We start from the raw sequence: 22381 nt of genomic DNA on the forward strand, positions 1-22381 counted from the left end.
TGTCTCCGGTACGATGTAGCTAGTGGAAGTTCTCCTGCATATATGAGGGAAGTGAAATGCATCGCTAAATGAGGTTAATATAAATTAACCTCAAACACTGCAACGTATCTCAAGACCAAATGTGGAACGTTTCGGTAATATGTGAACTATGTCATAACTATGTAGCTCTATATACAATAAGAGAACGTCTGGTAACGCCGCCGTGAGCATTTGAAGGATGGGCCTTACAGTAAAAGTGCAATCCTGAAAGCTAGCTTTACAGGTAATGACATTTATATCTACATTTGCTGCTACATTTGACCTGCTTCTACAGGTTTAAATTCGACAATTTACCTGGTTGTAGTTGCCCCCCGAAGACCCAGAGCACCAAATTTTTCCACTGCCCGAAACTCAGGAAGGTCAGGTTGCCAGGTTCTGATACCGGAAAATATAATGCGGAAAATACTATCGTGCTAGGAAGACTAGGACGCAATCAACTCCATGATCGGATCTATCCAGCGTAAAATGCGTAAACACAGAAGACTAGAAAAATGGGATATCGAGTGACGCGTATAAAAGAAGACCAGGCTAGATTGAGCTAGATTCGCTCTGGGATGTAATACCTTGTGTTAGATCAACAGGGAAGGGAGAAGAGAGTCTGGGCTCTCGTTACTTAATAAAAACTCTGCCCTGGCGTGTCCAGTTCAGTGTCCTTTGAAGATTTTCACTCCCGATTTTAACAAGGTTCTGTTTTCCACAAGCGAAAGGAAAGCTTCCGAAGGTGGAGATCGCAGGTATTTATACTGAGTATTTTAAATTTTAATTTTAATACCCAAATGGGGGGTTTTACACAAGTGAAGGAAGTGGTAGGGTGCATATTGACAAAGAGCGATAGGTCCGTTGCGCGCCATAGCCAACAATGGAACTGTCGCTCTGTCACAACCATAGGATAGCTGATGAGCGGTTTATCTTAAAGCGACAAGATATAGTACAGTAGAGGAGGAGTGTAGGCTTCTTGGGAAGATCTGGAGCGAGTGCAAATATATTTTGGCGAACCAACGGCATTGTTTGGTACGTAGGTAGGATTGACACGTACTTAGAGGTTATTGGCAGTCATTATTACCAGCGGTAATGCAAGTTTTTAGATGGACTCTTGCATGAAAAGGAAGTATCATCCTCGGGACATTTTCTTTCATTGGAACTTTCAATTTGAGGGGAGTCTGCTAGAGCTGATGAGAAATAGAAAATATTTGTCAAAGATTTTTTGCTATTTCTTAGATAAGATTCTACGTCCATTCTACATTGTCGTTGTCCGGATAGCTGAGTGGTTAGAGCGCAAGGATGTCGTACGGAAAGTCGCGGTTCAAATCTCACTGGTGGCAGTGGAATTTGTATCGTGATTTGACGTCGGATACCAGTCGACTCAGCTGTGAATGAGTACCTGAGTCAAATCAGGGTAATAATCTCGGGCGAGCGCAATGCTGACCACATTGCCTCCTAGTGTACCGTTACGGTCTTGAATGAAGTGCTCTAACACACTTCAAGGCCCTGATCCAACATGGATTGTTGCGCCAACGATTATTATTATTATTTTAAATAATATTCAAAGTACCTTATCGTCGACAAGGCAAGAAAGCCAAATCTTTGCATCCCAGCAAAGCGATGCTACGCCAGCAAAAGAAAGTTACTCTTAGATGATGGCCTTTTTCGAGGCCGATGTCTGCGTCCTTTTTGCTATATACATTCAGAAAGTAGTTACTACTAAATCTACTGCTAATCGCAAACTGATCGATGAGATAAGATGTTCACGGCCGGTTTTTATAAAGTGCCGCCAATTTTTCCTCAGTCAAACCTAGTTTGAAATCGTTTCGCTATGTAAAACCAAATGCAGATTGCAATATACTATCACTCGCCAGTGGGCGAGCGTTGTGAAGTTGTTTCAATCTGCCTCTTTTATATGGGTCAAAGCCATTTTCGTTCCTAACTCTCCAAATAAGAATCAAGCCCTACAGTTTGAATTTCAATATTTTCAAGCAAAAAGTGGAGCATCATATGATGACTGTCCCTGAACACTTTTAGACTCTTTTGGTCAGCTTTATCGCCAGTACCTGTTAACAATACCCGAGATGTTTTCTTCAAGCACGCGACGGGTACGTCTCCCTTGGAGGTTTGGGCATTACATTTCGGTCGAGCCTGGTCTGCTCCGTTTTCAAGATGACAAACTTAGGCCGGAACAGAACTACTAGCTGGGGTTCCTTCCTGGAGCGACTTAAGGTAACCTAATCAATGTACTCCAGATGATTTGGCTTCGAATTAGGGTCTAATATTTTCATCCACAGATCGCAGTATGGTAAATTGTACCTCTGACATTTTGCCTTCTTTAGAGTATCCTCCCATGGCAGCGGTCAGAAAGAGACTGCTGCTGGTCTATATGTCCTCTTTTTTTCCACTTTAGTGTTAGTGTTTATATGAAAGGATGCGGCTTCGTTAAGATCTCTCCTACTGATTTGATTACCGCTCATCACATCGGTCCTAGCCTTTACAGAAAGCCTAGTCATAGGCTCTCTCTCTTTTTTCCGCATATTGCCGCTGACTGAGGAACCTACTGCGCCCAGTCTCACTGGGGTTACCAGCTTGTCTCCACCTTCAGCTGAAAGTTCCGCTTGCTTGCTTCTGATTTCTTTATATATTGCTTCATCAAATGGTGCAGTAACGCCCATATTCCCATTCCCAAGGATTTTGGCCTCTTCTCCAGTTTTTTGCTCTGCTGTCTGTTTTCGCCCTCCCAGATTCAGTGTACCCGGTTCGTATGGGCCCATTTTCATATATCGATATTAGGGCAGTTGTGTCCTCATCACCAGCTTCCCTTTGTTTCGCTTTCTCTGGAACGGAGTGTGAAAAATGTTCTGATAGCTGAGATTTAGTCTGCAGTTCACCCCCTTCCTTCTTCTGAAGCTCCCTTTTGGTTTTTCTAGACTATTTAGGCAAGAGTACTGTAGGCAGTCTGACCGTAGTAGGGTGGCCAGTTTCTTTCATCATGACACTCCTTTCTGACCGCGTGCACAATAAATACCAAGTGCAGGCTTCTCATTCAAGTGGAGGGCATACTTTTCACAGATTTCCTCTTGTGGAAATATGAAATTAGTTAGATATCATAACATGATGATCATGATACGCTCTCCGTGTTAGCACTGGAAGAAGACGGGCTATGTACGGGAGAGAATTTCATCTATTCATCCCAGGGTTTTCGAAATTTTTCAAATAAGTTACGTGGGCAAGTTAATCTACTAATTTTATGATTTCTCATCCATAGTGTGGTGGGTTAAGGTAAGACAAAAAGGTTTTCACTGCAAACAACTGTGTGGCTGGGTGCCACTGGTGCCATGAGCACGACATCCGGCGCAGCTCTGAATGCACTACTCAGTTTGCAGCCTCTGGATATATTTATTCAAAGCACTGCAATGAGAGCAGCTCATAGACTAATTCGATTAAATCTATGGGGAAACAACGGATGTGGGGGGCACAGAGTATTGGAAGAATTACTAGGAGTATTGAATCTCTTACAATGCCTTCCGATTCTCATGTCCTCATACATCTGTTTGGTAGAAGATATGAAGTTACCCTGAAGCATTGAGAGGACTGGGAAGTCCCAGAGGAATGCGTGGCGGGATATACGGAAGTCTTCTACACCGATGGCTCAAAAACAGAAAAGGGTTCTGGAGCCGGAGTCTGCCTCCCGAATAAAAACGAAAAGTGGACTTTTCCTTTGGGACAATATGCAACGATTTTTCAAGCCGAAGTTTATACGACCCTAAGGGCGGCAAACGGGGAGATTGACGAGCAATTAAAGGGGAGGCGCATCGCAATCTGCAATGAGAGCCATGCTGCATTGAGGGCACTGAGTAGTCCTTTGATCACCTCGAATCGTTCAGGAATGCAGAAACCGTTTCAATTCTATCTCTAGATTCAATACGGTGGAACTATTCTGGGTACCTCGTCACGGTGGTGTAGAGGGAAATGAAATCTCGGATGACCGGAACCAGCAATTGGAGTATCAGTAGCATTGGCCAAGCCTGTTTTCAAAAACTGGAAACAAGTTTTCCCATAATGACAGGTGGCAGAGCCTAAATGCTACTCAACACACCAAACTTTTCCTGTCAGGACGGAACATGCGTACCGCAAAGTTGCGACGGGTAGCATCACACCCACTAACAGAAATCCTGCGATACGTTAACGTTAAAGTGACACACTCAGAAAACAAACTTCACTAACTCTCCACTACCTTTCAATTTTCGCATTTCAAATCCGAATTAACGCTCTCTCACCCTAGATACGAAAGTTTGTAAGAAAACTCTGCAAATGAAGAGGTGAAATTAGTTTGGTCAGCGCCCATGACCATCGATCCAGTTTCCAGACTTTTTTTGCTGACCTATGCGAATTTCCTAATTATTCTACTTTTTCTTGCCAGAGTGCTAAAACTACCAACTTTTATCCATTGATCATAGTTTCTGCATAAGTTTTGCACTTTGGGGGTGAAGTTCTTCCTCCCCTATGAGAAAACGCTCATTTCAAACCATCAAAGCAAGTAGTTTAGCTCCGTCTTGCTTTGAAGTTCATTGAAAATGTTTCCAAATGTTTTTGAACTCCCGCTGCACTTCCCGCGTACTTGCTGATAATATTTTTATATCTAAGTTGGGGATTAATCTTCGTATTTTCTCGATGCAGAAGAAAACTTTCCACTCCAATTATGTAAAACTTTCTGGACTTCGACAACAATGCTTTTTGTGTTTTTACTAGTTTTTTTGTGTGCATCTGCAGTAGTTTTGATGGTTTTTCAATGTTATTCCCCAGTAACTTCGGTGTTCCAAATAAACTCCGCATAAAACTACTTTCGCTCCAGTTTTTCTCCATTTTTAAGTAGAGCGTCATATTTTTGTTGCCCTTTGAGCCTTTAAGCTTGGTTTAAGTCCTTTTGAATGACCAGATGGACCCACTCGGGCAAATGTGACTGTTAATGCGCTCAACTAATATGACTAAAAGAACTTAATAAACAGAAAATCAACGATAAAGAATTTTATTTGAGATAGTGCCTAATATTACAAAGTTTATTTTATCGTGGACGTGAGGACAAGGCCACCATTTGCTTTTATTAATATCTCAGCTTTACATCGTCAAATGCTTCAATTATTTCCGTCTGCTGGAACATATATAGACATGTGTGTACTACATGTTCCTATGCATTACTTTGCATCGAATCCTAGATGCGTACACGTGAGATGCCCACCACAACTCGTCGCCAGCCTTCACGTATCTTTTTCAAGAGTCCTTCAAAAAACATGATGCCTTTGTTTCCTTGACTACCTTCATAGATAATTAGAAAATGCCATGTAATAAGTGTTTCATGTTTTTCACGTTTTTTGCAGGTTGGTTGGGTGCTGTGAGCTGGTCGGTGTCGCTGGTATCCTCGCCAATTATCATCGCCCTGTGCCGCAGAAAATCGACACGTTTAACAGCTGTCCTCGGTGGATTAGTGCTTGCCCTCGGAATGCTCTTTGCATCGTTTGCCACGCAATTTAACCAGGTTGCCTTCAGTTATGGTAAGTTTGGCATTTATCTCTTTAGGGCCTTCACCGAACATTTAACGTTTAATTGTGCCGTCATGCTAATATCCTTGTGAGACAGGCGCTTTTACGCTACCAAGGGTAATTACATCCTCTTATGGTCATTAGTTACAAAAAGAGACTTATGTATTTAAAATGCGCTTTACACTGGGAGTGCCTCTTTATATCATTTTAATTTGAATTCTGACTTGGCTGCAAAATTGCTTTCAACCTCATTAAATGGGGATTTTCTTTTTTATGGAGTATCTGTCCACGCTTGACATCATGTAGGAGTCATTAATGAGCTAACTTTGCTTTTTCGTGGACCAAACATTCATTTTGATCTCGTTACTTGGATATCAGTCAGGAATTCCATCATCATTAATTGGGGAAAAATAGTGCATTTGATTTCCTTTACAACATTTCAATATTCAAAGTCTTTTTCAAAAGAGCTTAAAATTATTTATCTTTTTTAAATTCAATTATTTCAGTTGAAAATATGTAACATTAGGCTATGTGAAACTCCATCCAGATGTCTTTAGATTGCCGTAAAAGTGACGAAAATTCTCCCAAATAAGTAATGCCTTGGAATCTAACAAAAAGTTCTCAGAATCTCCTTTTGCTCCTCGGTTTGCATTATGACCGGTAGGGTATCCAGAAAGTGCTAGCAGCGCTTTTGTAGGGATACGAACATAATGAAAGCGTGAATTGCAATCAAGAATTCACCCTCATAAAGTCTGCCACACCTACGCGCCATCGTTCGCGATTACCTGAAATGCCCTTCAGCATCCCCACGACTTCCTGAGGCGTTCGCACTCCTCCTCTACTGTTCTGCGCCAATTGCCCTTGTGAGGACACACTCGTTGGTAATCTTGGGAGAATGGATTCCACTATATGGTGTAGCCCACAATGCAAATATCGCCCCCCCCCCCTCCCCGATTACAGTGTGTATGAATGACAGGTCTGTGCGCCAACCAAGTTTTTGTTGGGAGATAGTGTCAAGCCAGCGCACACTCATAACTTGACGCAGACAGGTCTCGACAAAAACTTGGAGCTGTTGGGTAACAGTGGGGTTCATTTTCCACGTAGTACTCCCACATAGCAAGACACGAAGAACAGTAACTGCATTTGCAGATTTTAGACATAGCAGTGAAAGCGGATCAAACGTTGTTCGTGCGAGGGGCAACATCTAGTTCGGTGCGACTGTCCGCAGAAACCACGAGTCCGGACCTCCAATCAGCCTTACCTCCCTCGTGTTGAAGGCCCTAGAGCATGTCCTGGATACCTACTTAAGGATTATCATGGCCTTTCTCCAAATCTGACTACGCCCGCTTCAAAGGTGAAATCATTGAGCGGTCATTCCACTACAACAACATACCCTGCATGTATTCCAAGATATCGAGGTAGCATCCAATGACTCAACATACCAAAGTGATAAATGAGGGTCTAATCAGAATAGGATGAGGGCGTAGTTTATCTTATGCATTCAATTATGGATGAAGTTCTACGTTTATTCGGCAGAAGTGTAGAGAAGGTGGTGGTGTATGCCGACCCCCTTGGTGTCGTGGGTGTTTGCTTGCGTTATGAGTATAATCATAGAAAGCGCCTTATGAAGGGTATGCACGTGAGTTGCAAGAAGCGGACTCGGAATAAATTCAGCCTAAATGGAGCCAGCTTACCCGAAATTCGCCTCTCGCGGCAAATGAAGTGTCTAAGTATGACCCTGGCTCATAAGCTTAATTGGAGACTGAACAAAGAGCTGAGAGTTAAGAAAGCCTGTATAGCCTTCCACACGTTCAAGAGGGCCTTTGTAAGGAAATGGGATCTTCGGCCCAGGATGGTTCTTTGGATGTACACAGCGGTGGTTCGTTCCATCCTAACGTGTAATTCTATTATGTGGTGGCAGTTGCTAAGCAAAAAGTACAGTAACTAAGCGTTTGCAAGGGCTACTGGGCGTATGCAGAAGTTACTAGTGCTGTGCATAATCGTTCGATAGATGTCGTCAATGGACTCTTGCACTTTTGCCCTGAATTTTCACATTAACTACACTGTAAGGTGTAGTGCCATTAGACTACGTGAATCTGAATATTGCAAGCCGAAGTCCTATACCCATACTAGCATCCTCGCGATTATTCCACCCGCAAGACAGGTTTGAGGGAGATATTTACTGTGAGCTTTCCAACCATGGGAGTCGGAAGACCGAATACATATTGCAGGTATTTTTCACCGACAGATCCAAGATGGTCTGTGGAGTTGATGCAGGGTTTCCACAGTTATACACAGCTTAGCCAAGTTGTGCGTTCTTCCAGGAATTGGCAGTATATTCCAAGCGGAGATATTGACAATATTGTAGCTTGCGAACAGCTGGGGCGTGATTCAAGCCCCAAGTGCGATGTAGTTATTCTTACAGACGGGAAAGATTCGTACTTAATGTGATATCTTCCAGGTTGGTGAAGGAGTACATGGATGCGCTGAACAGGCTAATGACACGCTCACAGTCATTCTCCTCTGGGCCCCTGGTTATAGAAGCACATATGTGGACTGGCCAAGCGGGACATTCCTCTTGATAGTTCCACGTGGGATGCATTCGCAACCAGCTAGTGCCAGTCAGAAGCAGAATCTACCCGCACTACTTAGCAGCCATCAGCTCACGGGAAAGGTTTGACCTTGACCAAGTGTTAATGCTTATTGCGTTTGCACACGGCCTATAGGGGACCGTGCTACCAGACTCGGTATAACCAACAATTCGCGTTGCCAAAGTGACCGACTAACTGAAGTTCATGCGAACCCCGAAAAAGTCTCTATAGTCACATTTGACTATAGATTTAGATTCCAGATGTAATCCCAAATAAGGCAATGGAAACATCAATCAGGACAGCGCAAAATATGTTTTCCCAAGTTTCTACACTACGTTCTAAAGAAAGAGTATACCTCACGCAATGGAAGCCAATTCTCATTTAGAAGCTTGGCAAACCATTGAGATATCCTTCTTTATATGGGCCAGTATGGTGCAAATTATTTGAGCGGAAAATATATAGTGGGCTGCTTCTGATTGCGGAAAAGAGTAGAAGCCTTTCTGACAAGTAATTCAGCAAGATCAATTGTCGACGCAGTCCATATATAGTCACCGCCACTCAAGAAGATAACTCTTGCGTAACCCTTACTGTAAAAATACGTGCAATTCCGAAAAACCGAGGTCCTAGTCTAATTACAGGTTCTGAAGTAGTGCGCCAATAATTACTACTCACCTAATTGCCAATGCGACAATACATAGCGCAATAACAACAGAAATTAGTCTTTAAAGAATGAAGGGTCTTGGCAACTGTCTTCCGGTTTATTTTGGACCCTCATTTAAGACAAAACAGCAGAAACAGCAGCTAGCGACTTCGTTCAGATCAGAAGCAACTCGGCAGACTTTACCTCACTTCTTTTCAGGGAGCGGCATTATCGAGAGTGTTGCGTGGTACTGCTTGCTCCTTATATATTCACAACGCGTCAAGCGTGAACATTTTCACCTTCTTTCAATACTTAGGCACAGCTTCCTTTAGGCAGCTCAGTCCTAAATTGGCCAATTGTTAAAATATTTAGTAAGTAAGTAAGTTTTTCTTTGATGCATTCTATACAAGAGTTGGTGGGAGACTTTGAGCCCCCAACTCTTCCTTAATGAAGATACAAGATGTTCCCAACTCCGTGATAACCTCTGGTATGGTGATTGTATTTGGTCGCGTTCGAGTAGCCTCATTTTGTAAAAAATCAGTTCTATACGTTTTCCTCCATTCAGGTAACCGTCACCTTCTTATATAATATATTAAGAAAAATATAGAGCTCCAGGCAAGGGTTCTACAGTAATTTAGGACTATGTACCTCTATTTAATCAATTCGATCTGAACAAGGTCTTACTTCCATTTTTAAAAAATATGTCAAATACCAACATTGATACTACCTACAAGGAAACTAAAACCTCATCCTGCTCTTGAGCCTTGTTCATCCCCTTATTCATTATGACTCCTAGATGCACATATGGACAAATTGATGGACGCCTTCGATAGGGAAAGTGCGTTGACCCGTTATACCGAGAGTTTTGTTGGTGTTTATCTCCACTTTCCTCTCTTTCCAAATTCAGAGCAATTTGATGTTTGAGGAGAAATGCCAGTGTCTATTGAATTCCTCCACGTCCTCCGAACAAGGCAGCATGAAGAACGTGGCCGCTACCAAGAAGAAATAATATCGGTGCCAGGATGCAAACCTGGCGGACTCCTCTTTCGACCTCAAAATCCTCCGAGATTATGCCCCGGTGCGGTAGGTGACATGGTGCGCCATAATATGTCGCTCTGATAATAGCTATTAGCTTCTCTGGAATGCCTCTTCTGCGTAGAGCACTCCAGATATACGTTCACGGTATCGAAAACTTTCCCGAAATCAATGAAGTGCAGGTGTAGCGAAGAGCTAAACTCTGCGCACTGATCCAAAATGGTGCGTAGGGTGTTGATGTGGTGAATGCAGGAGGAGACGAAACCAGGCTGCTCATTGTCGATCAAGCTTTTGAGATGTTTTTGATGCTACCCAGAATTATCTTTGTTATTAACTTCGCAACGGCAGGGAGCACGCGGCTACTCCTCCAATTGTCGCACTCAAAATGGGTGCCCTTCTTTGCAATCTTGACAATCATCCCCTTCTTCCACCCTTTGTGAAAGGTCTCGGATTTTCAAAATTTCCATACGACTGGAAGCAGCAGATCATCAATAACTACAGGTGCAGTGATAAATAATTCTGCGGGGAGACCTTCGAGCTCAGTGGCTTTACTTCGTTCCGATGGAGTTACAGCCGAAGTGGTTAACTATGAAGGCGACGAACTACACCAAGTGGTGGTTCATCAACTGATGCTCAGGGTGTAGTACAGCGAATCAATGACTGACGCCTGCAAATAAGGGATTATTTATCCCAACATCAAAAAGGCGATATCACGCAAAGTACCAATTATAGAAGTATTACGTTGCTGAGAACCATCTATATGATATTCTCCGCTATCTTGCTGGGCCAGATAGCCTCATATGCCAGAACATCATTGGCCAATACCAAAGAGGCTTCACTCCACACAAATCACAAACAGATCAGATCTTCTCTCTGTGGCAAGCGATGGAAAAACTGTTGGAATATGGCAATTAGTTCCAGCATCTTTTCATCGACTGCAAAGCCGCCTATGGTAGCCTAGACAGGGTAAAACTGTACACGATATGAGAGAATTCGGTATTCCGACGAAATTGATAAGACTGACTAGGCTGACGCTGACCAATGTGCGAGGCCAGATAAAAGCAGAAGGATCCCTCCGAATTCAACATCAACAACGCTCTGAGACAAGGGTATGCCCTATCATGCGTCATCTTTAACCTGGCCCTGGAGAAAGTGATTCGCGATGCGGATGTAAGTGCGAGAGGCACCATCCTCTTCAAGTCCACCCAACTACTGTGAAGAACAATCCAAGAAGTACAGTTTACTTTCATCCAGATCGAGCAGGCGGCGATCGGCGCCAGGTCTCGGGCTGCACATTAATGAAGGCAAAATGAAGTACATGGTGGCAACGTCAGCGCCAAAAAACAAGGAACAAACAACATCGAATCGCACAGGTCAAACGATAACAGTAAAGATAGAAGTCTACAGCTTTTAGACCGTTAGATAGGTCGAAAATCAAAACCGATAACAGCTGTGACGATAAAATCCGTTCACGGTTGTTGACAGCCAACAGAGCCTATTTCAGCTTACAAAAACTGTTTCGCTCGAAACGTCTCACCATAGGGTCAAAGCTCTTACTGTACAAGACTATCATCGTGCCAGTCCTTATGTACCTGGGTTGTTGGCAAATAGAATTGCGAACTCTTGGCCGCGTTCAAGAGAGAAGAATCTTCCAAAGAATTTTTGGCCCCCTACATGAGGATGAACGATTGCGTAGCCTACACAACGACGAAATCTATGAGGGATACCATGACCGTCTGGTTGTGGATAAAATCCGGCTCAACAGGTTACGGTGGGCGTAAAGTCTATAAGGGGATGTCTATGGCAGACGAGGCAGACCCTTTCTGAGATGGCGCAATGGTGTAGGTCAGGACGCCAGACAGCTTTTAGGGATATCGAATTGGTGGACCCCGGCGCAAAACTGGGGCGTCTGGAGTTCCTTATTAAGGCAGGCCTAGACCGGATACCGGTTGTTGCGCCATTGATGATGATGAATAGGTCTAAGTTTTTTCAGTGCAAATTCAAAGACTTGGAATGTCAGTAACACGCGAAATTGAATATTCCACAATATGCAAATATATGGCGTGCTAGATACTAATGGGAAAAATATCCATTCAAATGTTTTTATAAAAAAGATGCGCAAAACCTTTCATACCTGGAGCGTCCAGCTTCCCGTTACCCGACTTGTTTATGAATGCTCATGCACAAAAATGTCTAAAATTTGCATCTGAACGGCTTCCAGGTCCAGAGTTGAACTTATGATGCCGCTTGACTTGCCAGTACGTAGATAGTGCTTTCAGTCTAACTGCCGGCTGGGTGCATTGCAAGCTCTTCCGGCGTAACTGACACATCGACTTACACGTGGATGGCGGGCTTAGGGTTTGCAATGAGTTCAGGACAATCTAAAGCGTAGCAGAGTGTGTAATTGCGGGGGTGGCAAATAAGGCACGCTGTCTATACAGGAAAGGGGACCGAATCTAATCGAAAAATATAACGAACATCAAAGGGTGGCAAGGCGAGAGTAGCTAGGAAAGTGAATGGTGGAACGACTCGCATTGGGGCCCCTGAACCCACACACATACCCGGCGAAATTAACTACCAACTGATCCAATTTCAGTCAGGGCATGGTGGTTCCAGGCAGCATCAATACCGATCCAGTTTGGATAATACTCACTTTTGCCTTGAATGTTGTTCCACTTTTGAGGACCCTGAATATGCCACGTTCTACTATCCACGACTTTGTGTGGAGAGGAGGACCCTTGAAGATTTTGAGAAAATCATCATAAGCTTTGAAAACATTGTGCGGAACTCGGAAGCAAAGTGGTGCACGGTGAACTCCGTAACCAAAAGGATTCAGGCGGAAGTGGAGCGAGCAACAATAGCACCAAATGCAGTAGACTTAGTCACTTAAAGCGTCGTCCCGGGAAGTAATGTGAGGGGGGGGGGGAGGTAGGAAGATGGAGAGAGTAGTGGTGGTTTGCTGAGAAGAACTGCCGCGACAATGTTTTTCTAAAATACCCCAGCGATGAAAAAAAGGTTTTACATTGCCTTGGCGCCTTCTGCACAAAATAAAACTATTGGTCCGACTCATGATGAAGGTTTGCTGGCCAAAAAATCTATAATACTTTGCCGTCCTACCAGACTGCAACTGATCCACTGGTGAATTAATTATGGATGTAGATAGGGATTAAAGGGAGTGGAAAGTGGATTACAGGAAAAGTGAAAAAGCAATACTGTTGGGAAAGGAGTGTACGAGAACGAGGTGAATTTTGCAGTCATCAATGGAGCATGTACAAATGTGTGAATTTCAAAAATTCCCATATATCCCTATGTTACGAAAGATATGCCTTTCCTGGCAATATTTTTATAATGAAGCATGTCTCTCACAACTGATATCCCACTTTCTCCTCTTTTCATTATCGATTTTCCTAATCATAAATATGAAGTACACCCAAGGGATGAAAACTGCCAAATTCATTCGTCAGCCACTAATAATCCTCGAATGACAAGAAAAGCTAAACAAAGATTTTGAAAAGGCCACAGGTTTTACCCTCTCTCTATTCTCTGCTCATCTAACTGAACAAACCACACCACCTGATACACGACCTTACCGGGTCCGTTAGCACCGTCAGATTAAAATTAGTAAAGCGTCTTTAAAGGAGCTTTAAAACAATTTAAGATGTCCTCCCCTCGAGCATGGAAATGTGGTCGCCATTTTAATTAATTTCCTGCAATTTATCTTTCTATTTTTCATGGACAACTCCTGAACCTGGAACTCTGCAACGTGGAACTTTAAATGAATAAATATGTCATATCCATGGTCTGTATGGAATGGCGCCGAAAAAACCGAAAAATATAACATCCTCAACCGAAAATCCTGGGCAACCAATGAAAACTTGTGGACACTACGACCGTAAGGTATTGTTTTGGGGGTTGGATCGTCAATGGTGCGAGAATCATCAACGGTAATGTTGGGCCATTACTTTAAAAGACGTCGACAATTTGTTGAGATGATAACGATGTCGGGCGAAGGTGTAGGAATTGCCTTATTTTCCGTAATTTTAAAGGAAGGCGTTGGGTAAGTAGTCAAGTCCTTTATTTTTCTCACTTTTTTCTTTATTTTTTTTTTTGCAAACACCAAAATCGTTGCCTGTTCGCTCTTATCTGCTTAGAATTAAATGAATTTTGCTTTTATCGCTTCACTTCGGTACACAGTTTTCGTCCATTTGTTGCTTCCGGACAATAGAAATACTTCGGAAATCGATTTTTAAGCAAAAAATAGGTGCGTTATTTGTAGACCGGGAAAATCCCCAATTTGAAGGCGATAAAAGGAAATTTTATTAAAAAAAAAGTTTCTAACGGATATTGGAAAGGATGCTGTGAATATTGCCGTGAAAATATAAGTGGAAGTTGGCGCTAAGTGGATTGGGAACATTCTTCATTTCGGCATCATTTTTGAGTTGTAAAGGTTGAAGAGAAAAGGGGAAGATATTCCCTTAAAATTTTCTTTTGTAATGTTGAAATTTTAATTTCTCGAAAGGACCTTCTGTGCACCTCTCTGTTGGCAATGCAAACTGAATCAAATTCATCATTTATTGCTCTTCAACTTTGCCATGAACGATTCTCAATTTCTTTACACTTTACTTTCTCGAACTTTCAAATTCTGCTCACGACTCCATTATCTAAGCCAATGAATATTGCCGGCAACTTTCATCACCTGGCACGAACCAATCCTCAATGTACATATATCCATGCATCAAATTATATTAACGATTTATCTTGGTTCCCTTTTATTACATTTTTTCTCAGGAAGATGGGATGGCGGCTAGGACTCCAAGCCATCACAGGATTCATTTCGTTTAGCTTCTTTATGGGCCTTTTGTATCGTCCTGCGTCACTTTATCATCCCCAACGGAGGGCTATCCAACACTTGAAAAACCAACGAAAAAAGGTAATTTCTTTTTATGCCTATGAATTTTTTACAAACTGATTCCACATAAAATTCCCCTCGTAAGTAGCGTAGTTGAGTATTTGGGTTGGGGCCATCCGATTTGTCTTGTGGAGCTCTCGTTGCCCACTTCGTCGCCTCCATTAGTCCTGAGAAGGGCAGTGGTGACATTGATAGAGTGCGGAATGTTACAGTCAATTAAATAGTTAATGCTTCATGTTTTTCCGTATGCTTACCAATTCAGACCTGCTCTGAGGACATAATTGTTAGACTTGTTGAAGAGGGAAACGATCAATAAAAAGTGTCTGTAAATAATGTCAACATTAATTTATTGGGGCAGCTAAGTGTTCAGGAAAATGCTTTTGAATTGAGGTGGGTCTAACAGGATTATGTACTCTCGGGGGACATGGTCCCAGACTGTTTGTGGGAGAATATAAATAGTTTCTAAGAACGATTTGAAAAAGGACGCAAGCATCACTCTTTTCGTGTTCGCCATACATAAAGCCTATTCAAAAAGTTCGATAGTATACCTTGGATAGGTCGAGGCGGAAGTGAAATTCAAATGAACTGTAGTAGTCCTCATTCACCCCAAGGAATTTTCCACAGAATAATTGTGCGACAGAGCATTTTGTGGTTCCACGTCTTCCCTTCGTTTCGTGCAGTTGTCTCTTGGGAAATATATTTATATGTTCCTCGTCCATCTTTTTTCCTATAGTATAGAATTTTTCACTTTCTTTCGCTTAATTTCTACTTCCTCCAACTCACACGTGAAGTCTTAGTATTCAAAATTTATTCTTCTAAATTAATCTAAATTCCCCCCCCCCCCCCACAATTAATCATCTTCAGTTGCCTATATTACGAGGGTCGTTTGATTTAATGATTGGGGGTAGTCTCCTTTTAGGTTTATACACTTCTTCCTCCTCTAGTTTGTTGATCCCTTCCGAATAATAGGATTTGTCCCAGTCTAAAAAATTGTGTGGCGATATATCGGAAGCATGAACCACAACCGCATTGCAGTGGTGAGTTCGCCTACGCCGCGGAACTGCACTGCGGTCGCCACGGTTGGCGCCTTGACACGATTTCCTCGTGAATCAGACCGCCGAATTCAATTGTTCGGAAAATCCATCGCCTTTTGGAATATCTTCATCTCCCCTTGACACAAGGACAACAGCGTGAAGTCAAGAGCCTGCCATTGCATCAGCGGTATCATCTCAGACCAACTGTGATCCTGGCTACTATTCTTACATGGACTACATAGGATCGATCGGTGGGGCAACAGCAACTGGATAACGCAATCGGAACCAAAACTGGTTTTATAATAGTGGAAGGAAGGATATTATTGTAATTTTTTTTCTCAGAGTAATTAGTAAATGCATTTCTGCTACGAGTCGACAACATAAACCACATCGCAACGCAAACCTTAGGCACTCTACGACTGGCACAAGCAGGCACTTCGCATGAACATTCTTCATTTTCGTCGAAGGCGCATAAATCTTCGTTCGTCTACAAGCCCATTTGGCTTGGTAGGCGCGGCCTACTCCCCTGTAGTGGCGGTTTCTGTCAGGATCCCCCCCCCCCTTTTGGCGGCGCAATCCGGCGGCTTGGATCCGCCAAATGCGCTGGCAGGCGTCACAACAGTGGTTCAACCACGGTCTTATCGGTCTCGACGAAGAGACCATTGGACTCATCACGGACGTGCTGGAGGACTGCTCCTACGTCAGGTTATAGGAAAAACTCATACAACCGCTGTCAGTGAGTGAGGAAGCGGAGCTGAAGCACTTACTGACCGAAAACGAGCGGACGCGTGGCGACCGTAGTCCCAGCCAGCTGTTTCGTAAAATGAGGCAACTGGTAGGGATAATGTCGGCTCAGAGCTGTTGAAGTCCCTCTGGTAGCAGCGGAGAGCACCTGTGCTTTCTTCGCATGTGCAAACTGGAGGTGTTGTTCGCCACGGCCGATAAAGTCCACGAGGTGTACGCACGCCCCGTGATCACGGAAGTTTCTAGACACACGTGGGAGGATGTAAGACCTCAAGGAAATGGTAACAATACTAGTGGACGCAGTCTCGAAGCTTACGGTGACGATAGGTACTTGGCGTTCGGGAGGTCATCAGCCTCGACGATTTCTTGGTAAATTCGGAGCTGAAGCGACTAAATGTACCACCGGATGCACTTTTAATCGACAAAAAGCTAGGCTTGCCAGGTGCTTCGGCAACGGCTACCCGGAGAGCAGTTCCACGTCGCTTTATAATATTCGACATTCTGAGCAGGCCTTCCTTACTGGTCGACACGCGAACTCCCCTCCCATCCGCATTTACGGTTACAGGCAAGTAGACATAGCAATTCGTTTTGTCGGACATTGACACTTCTATTTTAGACGCAGACTTCCAATGGCACTTTGGGCTGTTGGTGGACCTGTAGAACAAGGCATTAACAATCCACTTCATTCAAGACCGTTTTGATACACTACACGATTACAGTGCCTCGTAGGTGGCAATGAAGTCAGCATTACACTCGCCTATCCTAATTTGATTCAGGTACTTATTCACAGCTGAATTGACTGGTATCCGGCGTCAAATCACGATACAAATCCCACCGCCACCAGTTAGATTTAAACCACGACCTTTCGTACGACAGCCTTGGGCTCTAACCACTCATTCGGACATTAATTGACCCTCTTTAAAGTCGTCAAGAATAAGTTCCACCTACGCAAACGACACTCTTTCCATTGTTTTCGGTGACATTGCTGACCATCACTACTGAAAGTAGTTTGTCCCAGTCGGTTAAGCACGATGTGCAGTACCACAGCAACACTACTGGCTTCCCAATCTTCTCAAAGGTGCGTCCTCTATCACCCCAGCGATAAGCTGTTGCAAGCAAAGAGTTCAATGATTTAATGAAACACGGTATTTGCTGACCTTCCAGTAGCTATTGGTCATCTCCTCTTCCCTTGGTCCCTAAGCCAAACGGCGAATGGGGGCCATTCAGAGATTACAGGCGACTGAACACTCAGATAATTTCCGACAGGTACCTTATCCCACTCATCCATGATTTCGCGCAATAACTTAGAAACTGCCGCATTTCACGACCTCGGATCTAGCCAAGGCGTACCATCAAATTCCTGTCGCTCCCGGAGGCATACCGAAAATGACTATTTGCACTCCTTTCGGCTTGTGAAACGCTGCACAGATATTCCAAATATTCATCCACTCTGTCCTACGAAACTTAAACTTTTGTTGATCGCTTGTTCTTCCGAATCTGAGCATTTAAACCATCACGAGTGCATAATTGAACATCTCCTTGAGCCCGAGCTCGTTCTTAACGTTGAGAAATGCAGATATCTACAGACGCAGGTAAAATTACTCACCCACATGATTACCCCTGCCCAGACAAGTTTGAAGCGACCAAAAACTTTTCCCTGCCAGCCACGGTGGAGGATCTGCGAAGCTTCTTGGGCATGTTAAACTTCTATCATCGTTGCTTGCAGTGCTTGCTTATATAGGCCAAAAACCAAAGACTCATGCGAGGTTGTGTCGTCTACTGAGGCCGTCAAACAACAGCTTGTTGATACTATACTACTGGCATTTCCTCGGTCAGATGCACCCCTGCGTGTATTCAGACACGGTGGTAAGCGCCGCTCTTCACCAAGGGGTGAGTCAAATCTGGCAACCATTGAGCTTCTTTTCGAAGCAACTCAACCCAGCTTAACGCAACTACAGCGCTAAAAAAATCCTTCTCCCGTCAGTCCAAGGGAGTCAAGTCTGGAGAATAGAGGGGTGTGAAACGTGTTGGAACCCTATTTCCATTAATTTTGTGACCACAACTGCTGTTGCATGGACAGGTACGTTATCGTGAGTGAAAAAGAATTTTTGTGGCCAATCGTAGGCGTTTTTCTTACAGCTTGGTTTTAGAAAAGTTCAATAACGATGAATAATATGCACCTGTAATAGTTGTACCCTTTTCCAGATAGTCGATGAGGATTATTCCTTGCGTATCCCAAAAGATAGTCGCCATAATCGTTCCGGCTGAAGGAACTTTCTTCGACTTTTTTGGCACAGATTCCTCCTTAATTGTTTAGATTGTTCCTTGGTCTCAAGAAGTTTTATCCACAATGACGAAACGACACTTAAAGTCCTGCGGATTATTCTCGAACAGCAGCAATCTGTCCTTGCAACACTTCGTACGATTCCGATTTTGGTCAAACGTGAGCGATCGCGGTACCCATTTCTTGGCTAGCTTTTTCATGACAAAATATGTATGCAAAATATAATGTATCCATTCGAGATACATGAAGGAAGGGAAAGTCCAGTGGGGAGTTCAGACAAATGGTCAAACAATATACAAGATGCAATGAACGGAACAGATTTAGACGGGGAAGTGCGTAAGGCAATACAATCATAAAGGAGACCAGAAAAGGACATGTTCGGCGCGGAATGAATGTATAATTGAAATTAGAATCATACCCTTAGTGGAATTACAAGATGCAGCCTAGTCCTTCTGACACAGACTCCTAACTGCAAGATTCCGATCCAGGGTAAAAACAATCATAATTGTACAATACTATGCACCAACGGAAACTTCCGATATTTTCTGCTAGCAATTAAACGCAGTTCAGGGGAAGCCTCCTAAAAGTAACATTGTGATCGTGGGTAATCTGAATGCGAAGGTGTGCTCTGACAATACTCTGCTCGAACATGCGATGGGGAAGCATGGTGGGAGGCTCACGGATTTTTGCAACTTCCACTCACTCGTCAGTGGTGGCACATTCTTCGAGCACAGAGCCTGCCATAAGGTCAGTTGGGTTTAAACTGATCGCCGCCATACGAGCAAGCAGATCGACCACTTCTCGATGAGTAGTAGATAGACAACTCATAGTCTACTGGATGCGCGTAACAAAAGTATAGTATCAAGGCCTCGAAAGGGATCACCATCTGAGGGTTGTTTAAATTCGTTTGCGTGTTGCGTCCGCCACTTCGCAAGCTGTCGCTGACGGGGGATATACTGAGTAACCTGCCAGAGAATATCGATGAGTATTGGGCGGCCACAAAAAATTAGCTTTTCTCGGGTCGTCGGCCAAGCCTCGAAGGGTTATCATAAAATCTAACTGACTGCGGAATCGTGGAAGCGAACCGATGAACGCAAGGGGTTGAAGGCTCCTCTGACCGTTGCGAGTGGTGGCCTAGTGCGCCGTGATAAGAAAGAATTTTCTGTTGCGCTGGTCAGGGAAGCGCAAGATACCGCAGATAGCAATGATCGGGTTTTCTAAATAGCTCAATTTTGATTGATATTAGTGTCCGCATATTAGTTGCAGACTTCCTGTGTCACTATGGGCTGGTCACTGATGAACTATAGCATAGTTGTTGAGCCATCAAGTCCCTAAACCAAACGGTGAATGCCCATCTTGTGTAGATTATAGGTAGCTGAATGTTCAAATGATTCCGGACCGGTACCCCACTCTATTCTTCTAAAACTTTACTCAGTAAACTGTCGTGTTTTCTCGACCTTCGATCTCGCCAATCAATTGCCAGTTTTTCACTGCCTTAGTCGGTTAAAGACCCCAGAAGATTATTGGGCCTAGCAAACTGTTTACTATCGCTTTCTTCCCAAAGCCTCTCATCATCAGGCCTTACTTAATACCTTCCTGTCAAAAACCAAAAAATCGAAGCAGCTTCAAGCATTTGATAAACAGCAGCTGGTAGACCCTGCATTCAAAATAGTTGAATCTCACTCAACGGAATTATAGCAAATACGATCTTGAATTACCCAGCCGCCTATCTGAGCACCAAGTACTTCCATTTTTAAAGGTAAGCCATCTATCATGTTCACGGATCGTAAGCCGCTAAACTTCGGCCTTACGGCAAAAGCCCGACAAAAGTCTCCCCTCGCCTACTTCGGTAACTGAACCTCCATCAGTCAATTTATATAAAAAATTCAACATGTAAAAACAATTTAGCCGCATCATAAAAATAATGTCGTCCCTAACGCTTTGCCAAAGATGTCTGAGACCAATATCCGAACTCCAGTTGAAGATGATGACGCAATTCTTCAGAGGCTGCACTCGGATTCTGAATTCAAGTTCAGGAGTTCCCCCACTTCGATTTACCTTCCTCTATCTGCCGCAGGATCTCTGAAAAGGGATCTAGGATCTAGTCTTAAACAAAGTGCTTCCACATCATACAACACAAGTATTGTTTCACTATCATTGATCGGTTTTCGCAGTGGCCTGGAGAAATACCTCTTAGGGACATTACAGCGCAGTGATGTGGTCCATACCCTAATCAGTCTGAAAGTCTGCCACCACGTTCGGGTGAGGACTGATGGCGCCCGGAAGCAGCTACATCAGTCATCAAACATGAATAATTGGTAATTTCATCTAGAATGTCGGTAACTTGCGGTGAAAACGCTGTTTCAAGGAACTGCCCCCTAATTAAAATTAAACTACCAACAAATAATCTCCTTGCCTTTCCGTTGACTTTACGGTCAATGTGACTGCCATATGTCGGTAATCAAGTTATCCTGGAGATATTTTAAGGTCACAGAAACGGAGTCTAGTAGGGGGTGGTGTTTGAAAGAAATCCAACTTCGGTTTTTTCCGCTGGGACGTAAGCAAATTTCAGAGCTCCGTTCGGCATATTCGGCATTATAGGTGGGTCATGTTTTCCGCAATACGTCCGCAAACCACCCCCTACTTCAAGTAAAGAAAAAACATCCTATTGAACTAGCACCTGAACGTCTGGCTTTTGCTATGGAAATGGTGGCTCAGATTTGCATTCAAAGTTATTATTGCGCACGGACTTTATTCATGATAATTTTGGAGGTAATTCCCCATGCAACTTGCGGTTTCATTCAGGGCAGAGGCATTTTATTAAACGCGGTTGCAACCAGGGCAAAACCACCCTGTTCATGTCTAAGTCTTGCCGAAGTAACCCTTTTGTTCAAGCGTTGGAAGGCCCTAAGTCCCCATTCATTTGATGAAGGACCGGACCAAGAGAGGTAACATTTCCTACCAAATTTGATTTACCCAAGAAGGCTTTGACTTTGATTGACAAGGAACGTGTCCCCTCCTTTGAGACAAGATATGCTAAGAAACTAACCTCGTGATGACCAAAAACGCGACTACTTCATTTTATTTCAACCTTTGGACCAAAGTTCTCAAGTGGCTGGCGTGCCCTTGGCATGATGATGAACCGACTACTATGTCTGCCTCGTCGATGAATCGTTGAAACGTTTGCGCCGCATTCCGTACGCCGAACGGCATAAACGGCAGTGTTGTGATGGCAGTCGTTGGTATATCTTCTTCAGCTACCAGGGTCTGGCTAAATGCTCTTACCAGGTCTGTTGTTGAAAAGACAGTTTTACCATAGAGCATTTGGGTGAAATCTTGGATGTTCCGAACTGGGTACTTGTCGGTGCAAGTCCGGGCGTTGAGTGCGCGATAATCTCCGCACGGTCTCCACTCATTATTCTTTTTAGACACCGTATGAAGGGGCGCAGCCCACGGACTAGTTGATGAACGTGGCAATCCTAGGTGGAACATGGTATTAAATTCGTTGTTTCGAGCTAATCATCTGGGATTTAAAGCAACTAGTGGTCCAGGCGTTGTGACAGGTGACAGGCCATTTTTC

The 22381-nt window shown here is 43.6% G+C and overlaps 1 protein-coding gene across 2 annotated transcripts in view; it reads left to right on the forward strand.

The window, feature by feature from the left end:
- The window catches only part of LOC119646944 (monocarboxylate transporter 12), a 277565-nt gene that overhangs the window by 212079 nt on the left and 43105 nt on the right, over positions 1-22381 (forward strand). For both annotated transcript variants that reach the window (XM_038047635.1, XM_038047633.1), the window contains exons 7-9: positions 5403-5576; positions 13728-13887; positions 14619-14760. In XM_038047635.1, coding sequence (XP_037903563.1) covers positions 5403-5576; positions 13728-13887; positions 14619-14760 — 476 coding nt within the window. The remainder of the gene's footprint in view (positions 1-5402; positions 5577-13727; positions 13888-14618; positions 14761-22381) is intronic.

Source organism: Hermetia illucens, chromosome 1 (assembly GCF_905115235.1).
Source record: "Hermetia illucens chromosome 1, iHerIll2.2.curated.20191125, whole genome shotgun sequence".
Lineage (NCBI taxonomy): Eukaryota > Metazoa > Arthropoda > Insecta > Diptera > Stratiomyidae > Hermetia > Hermetia illucens.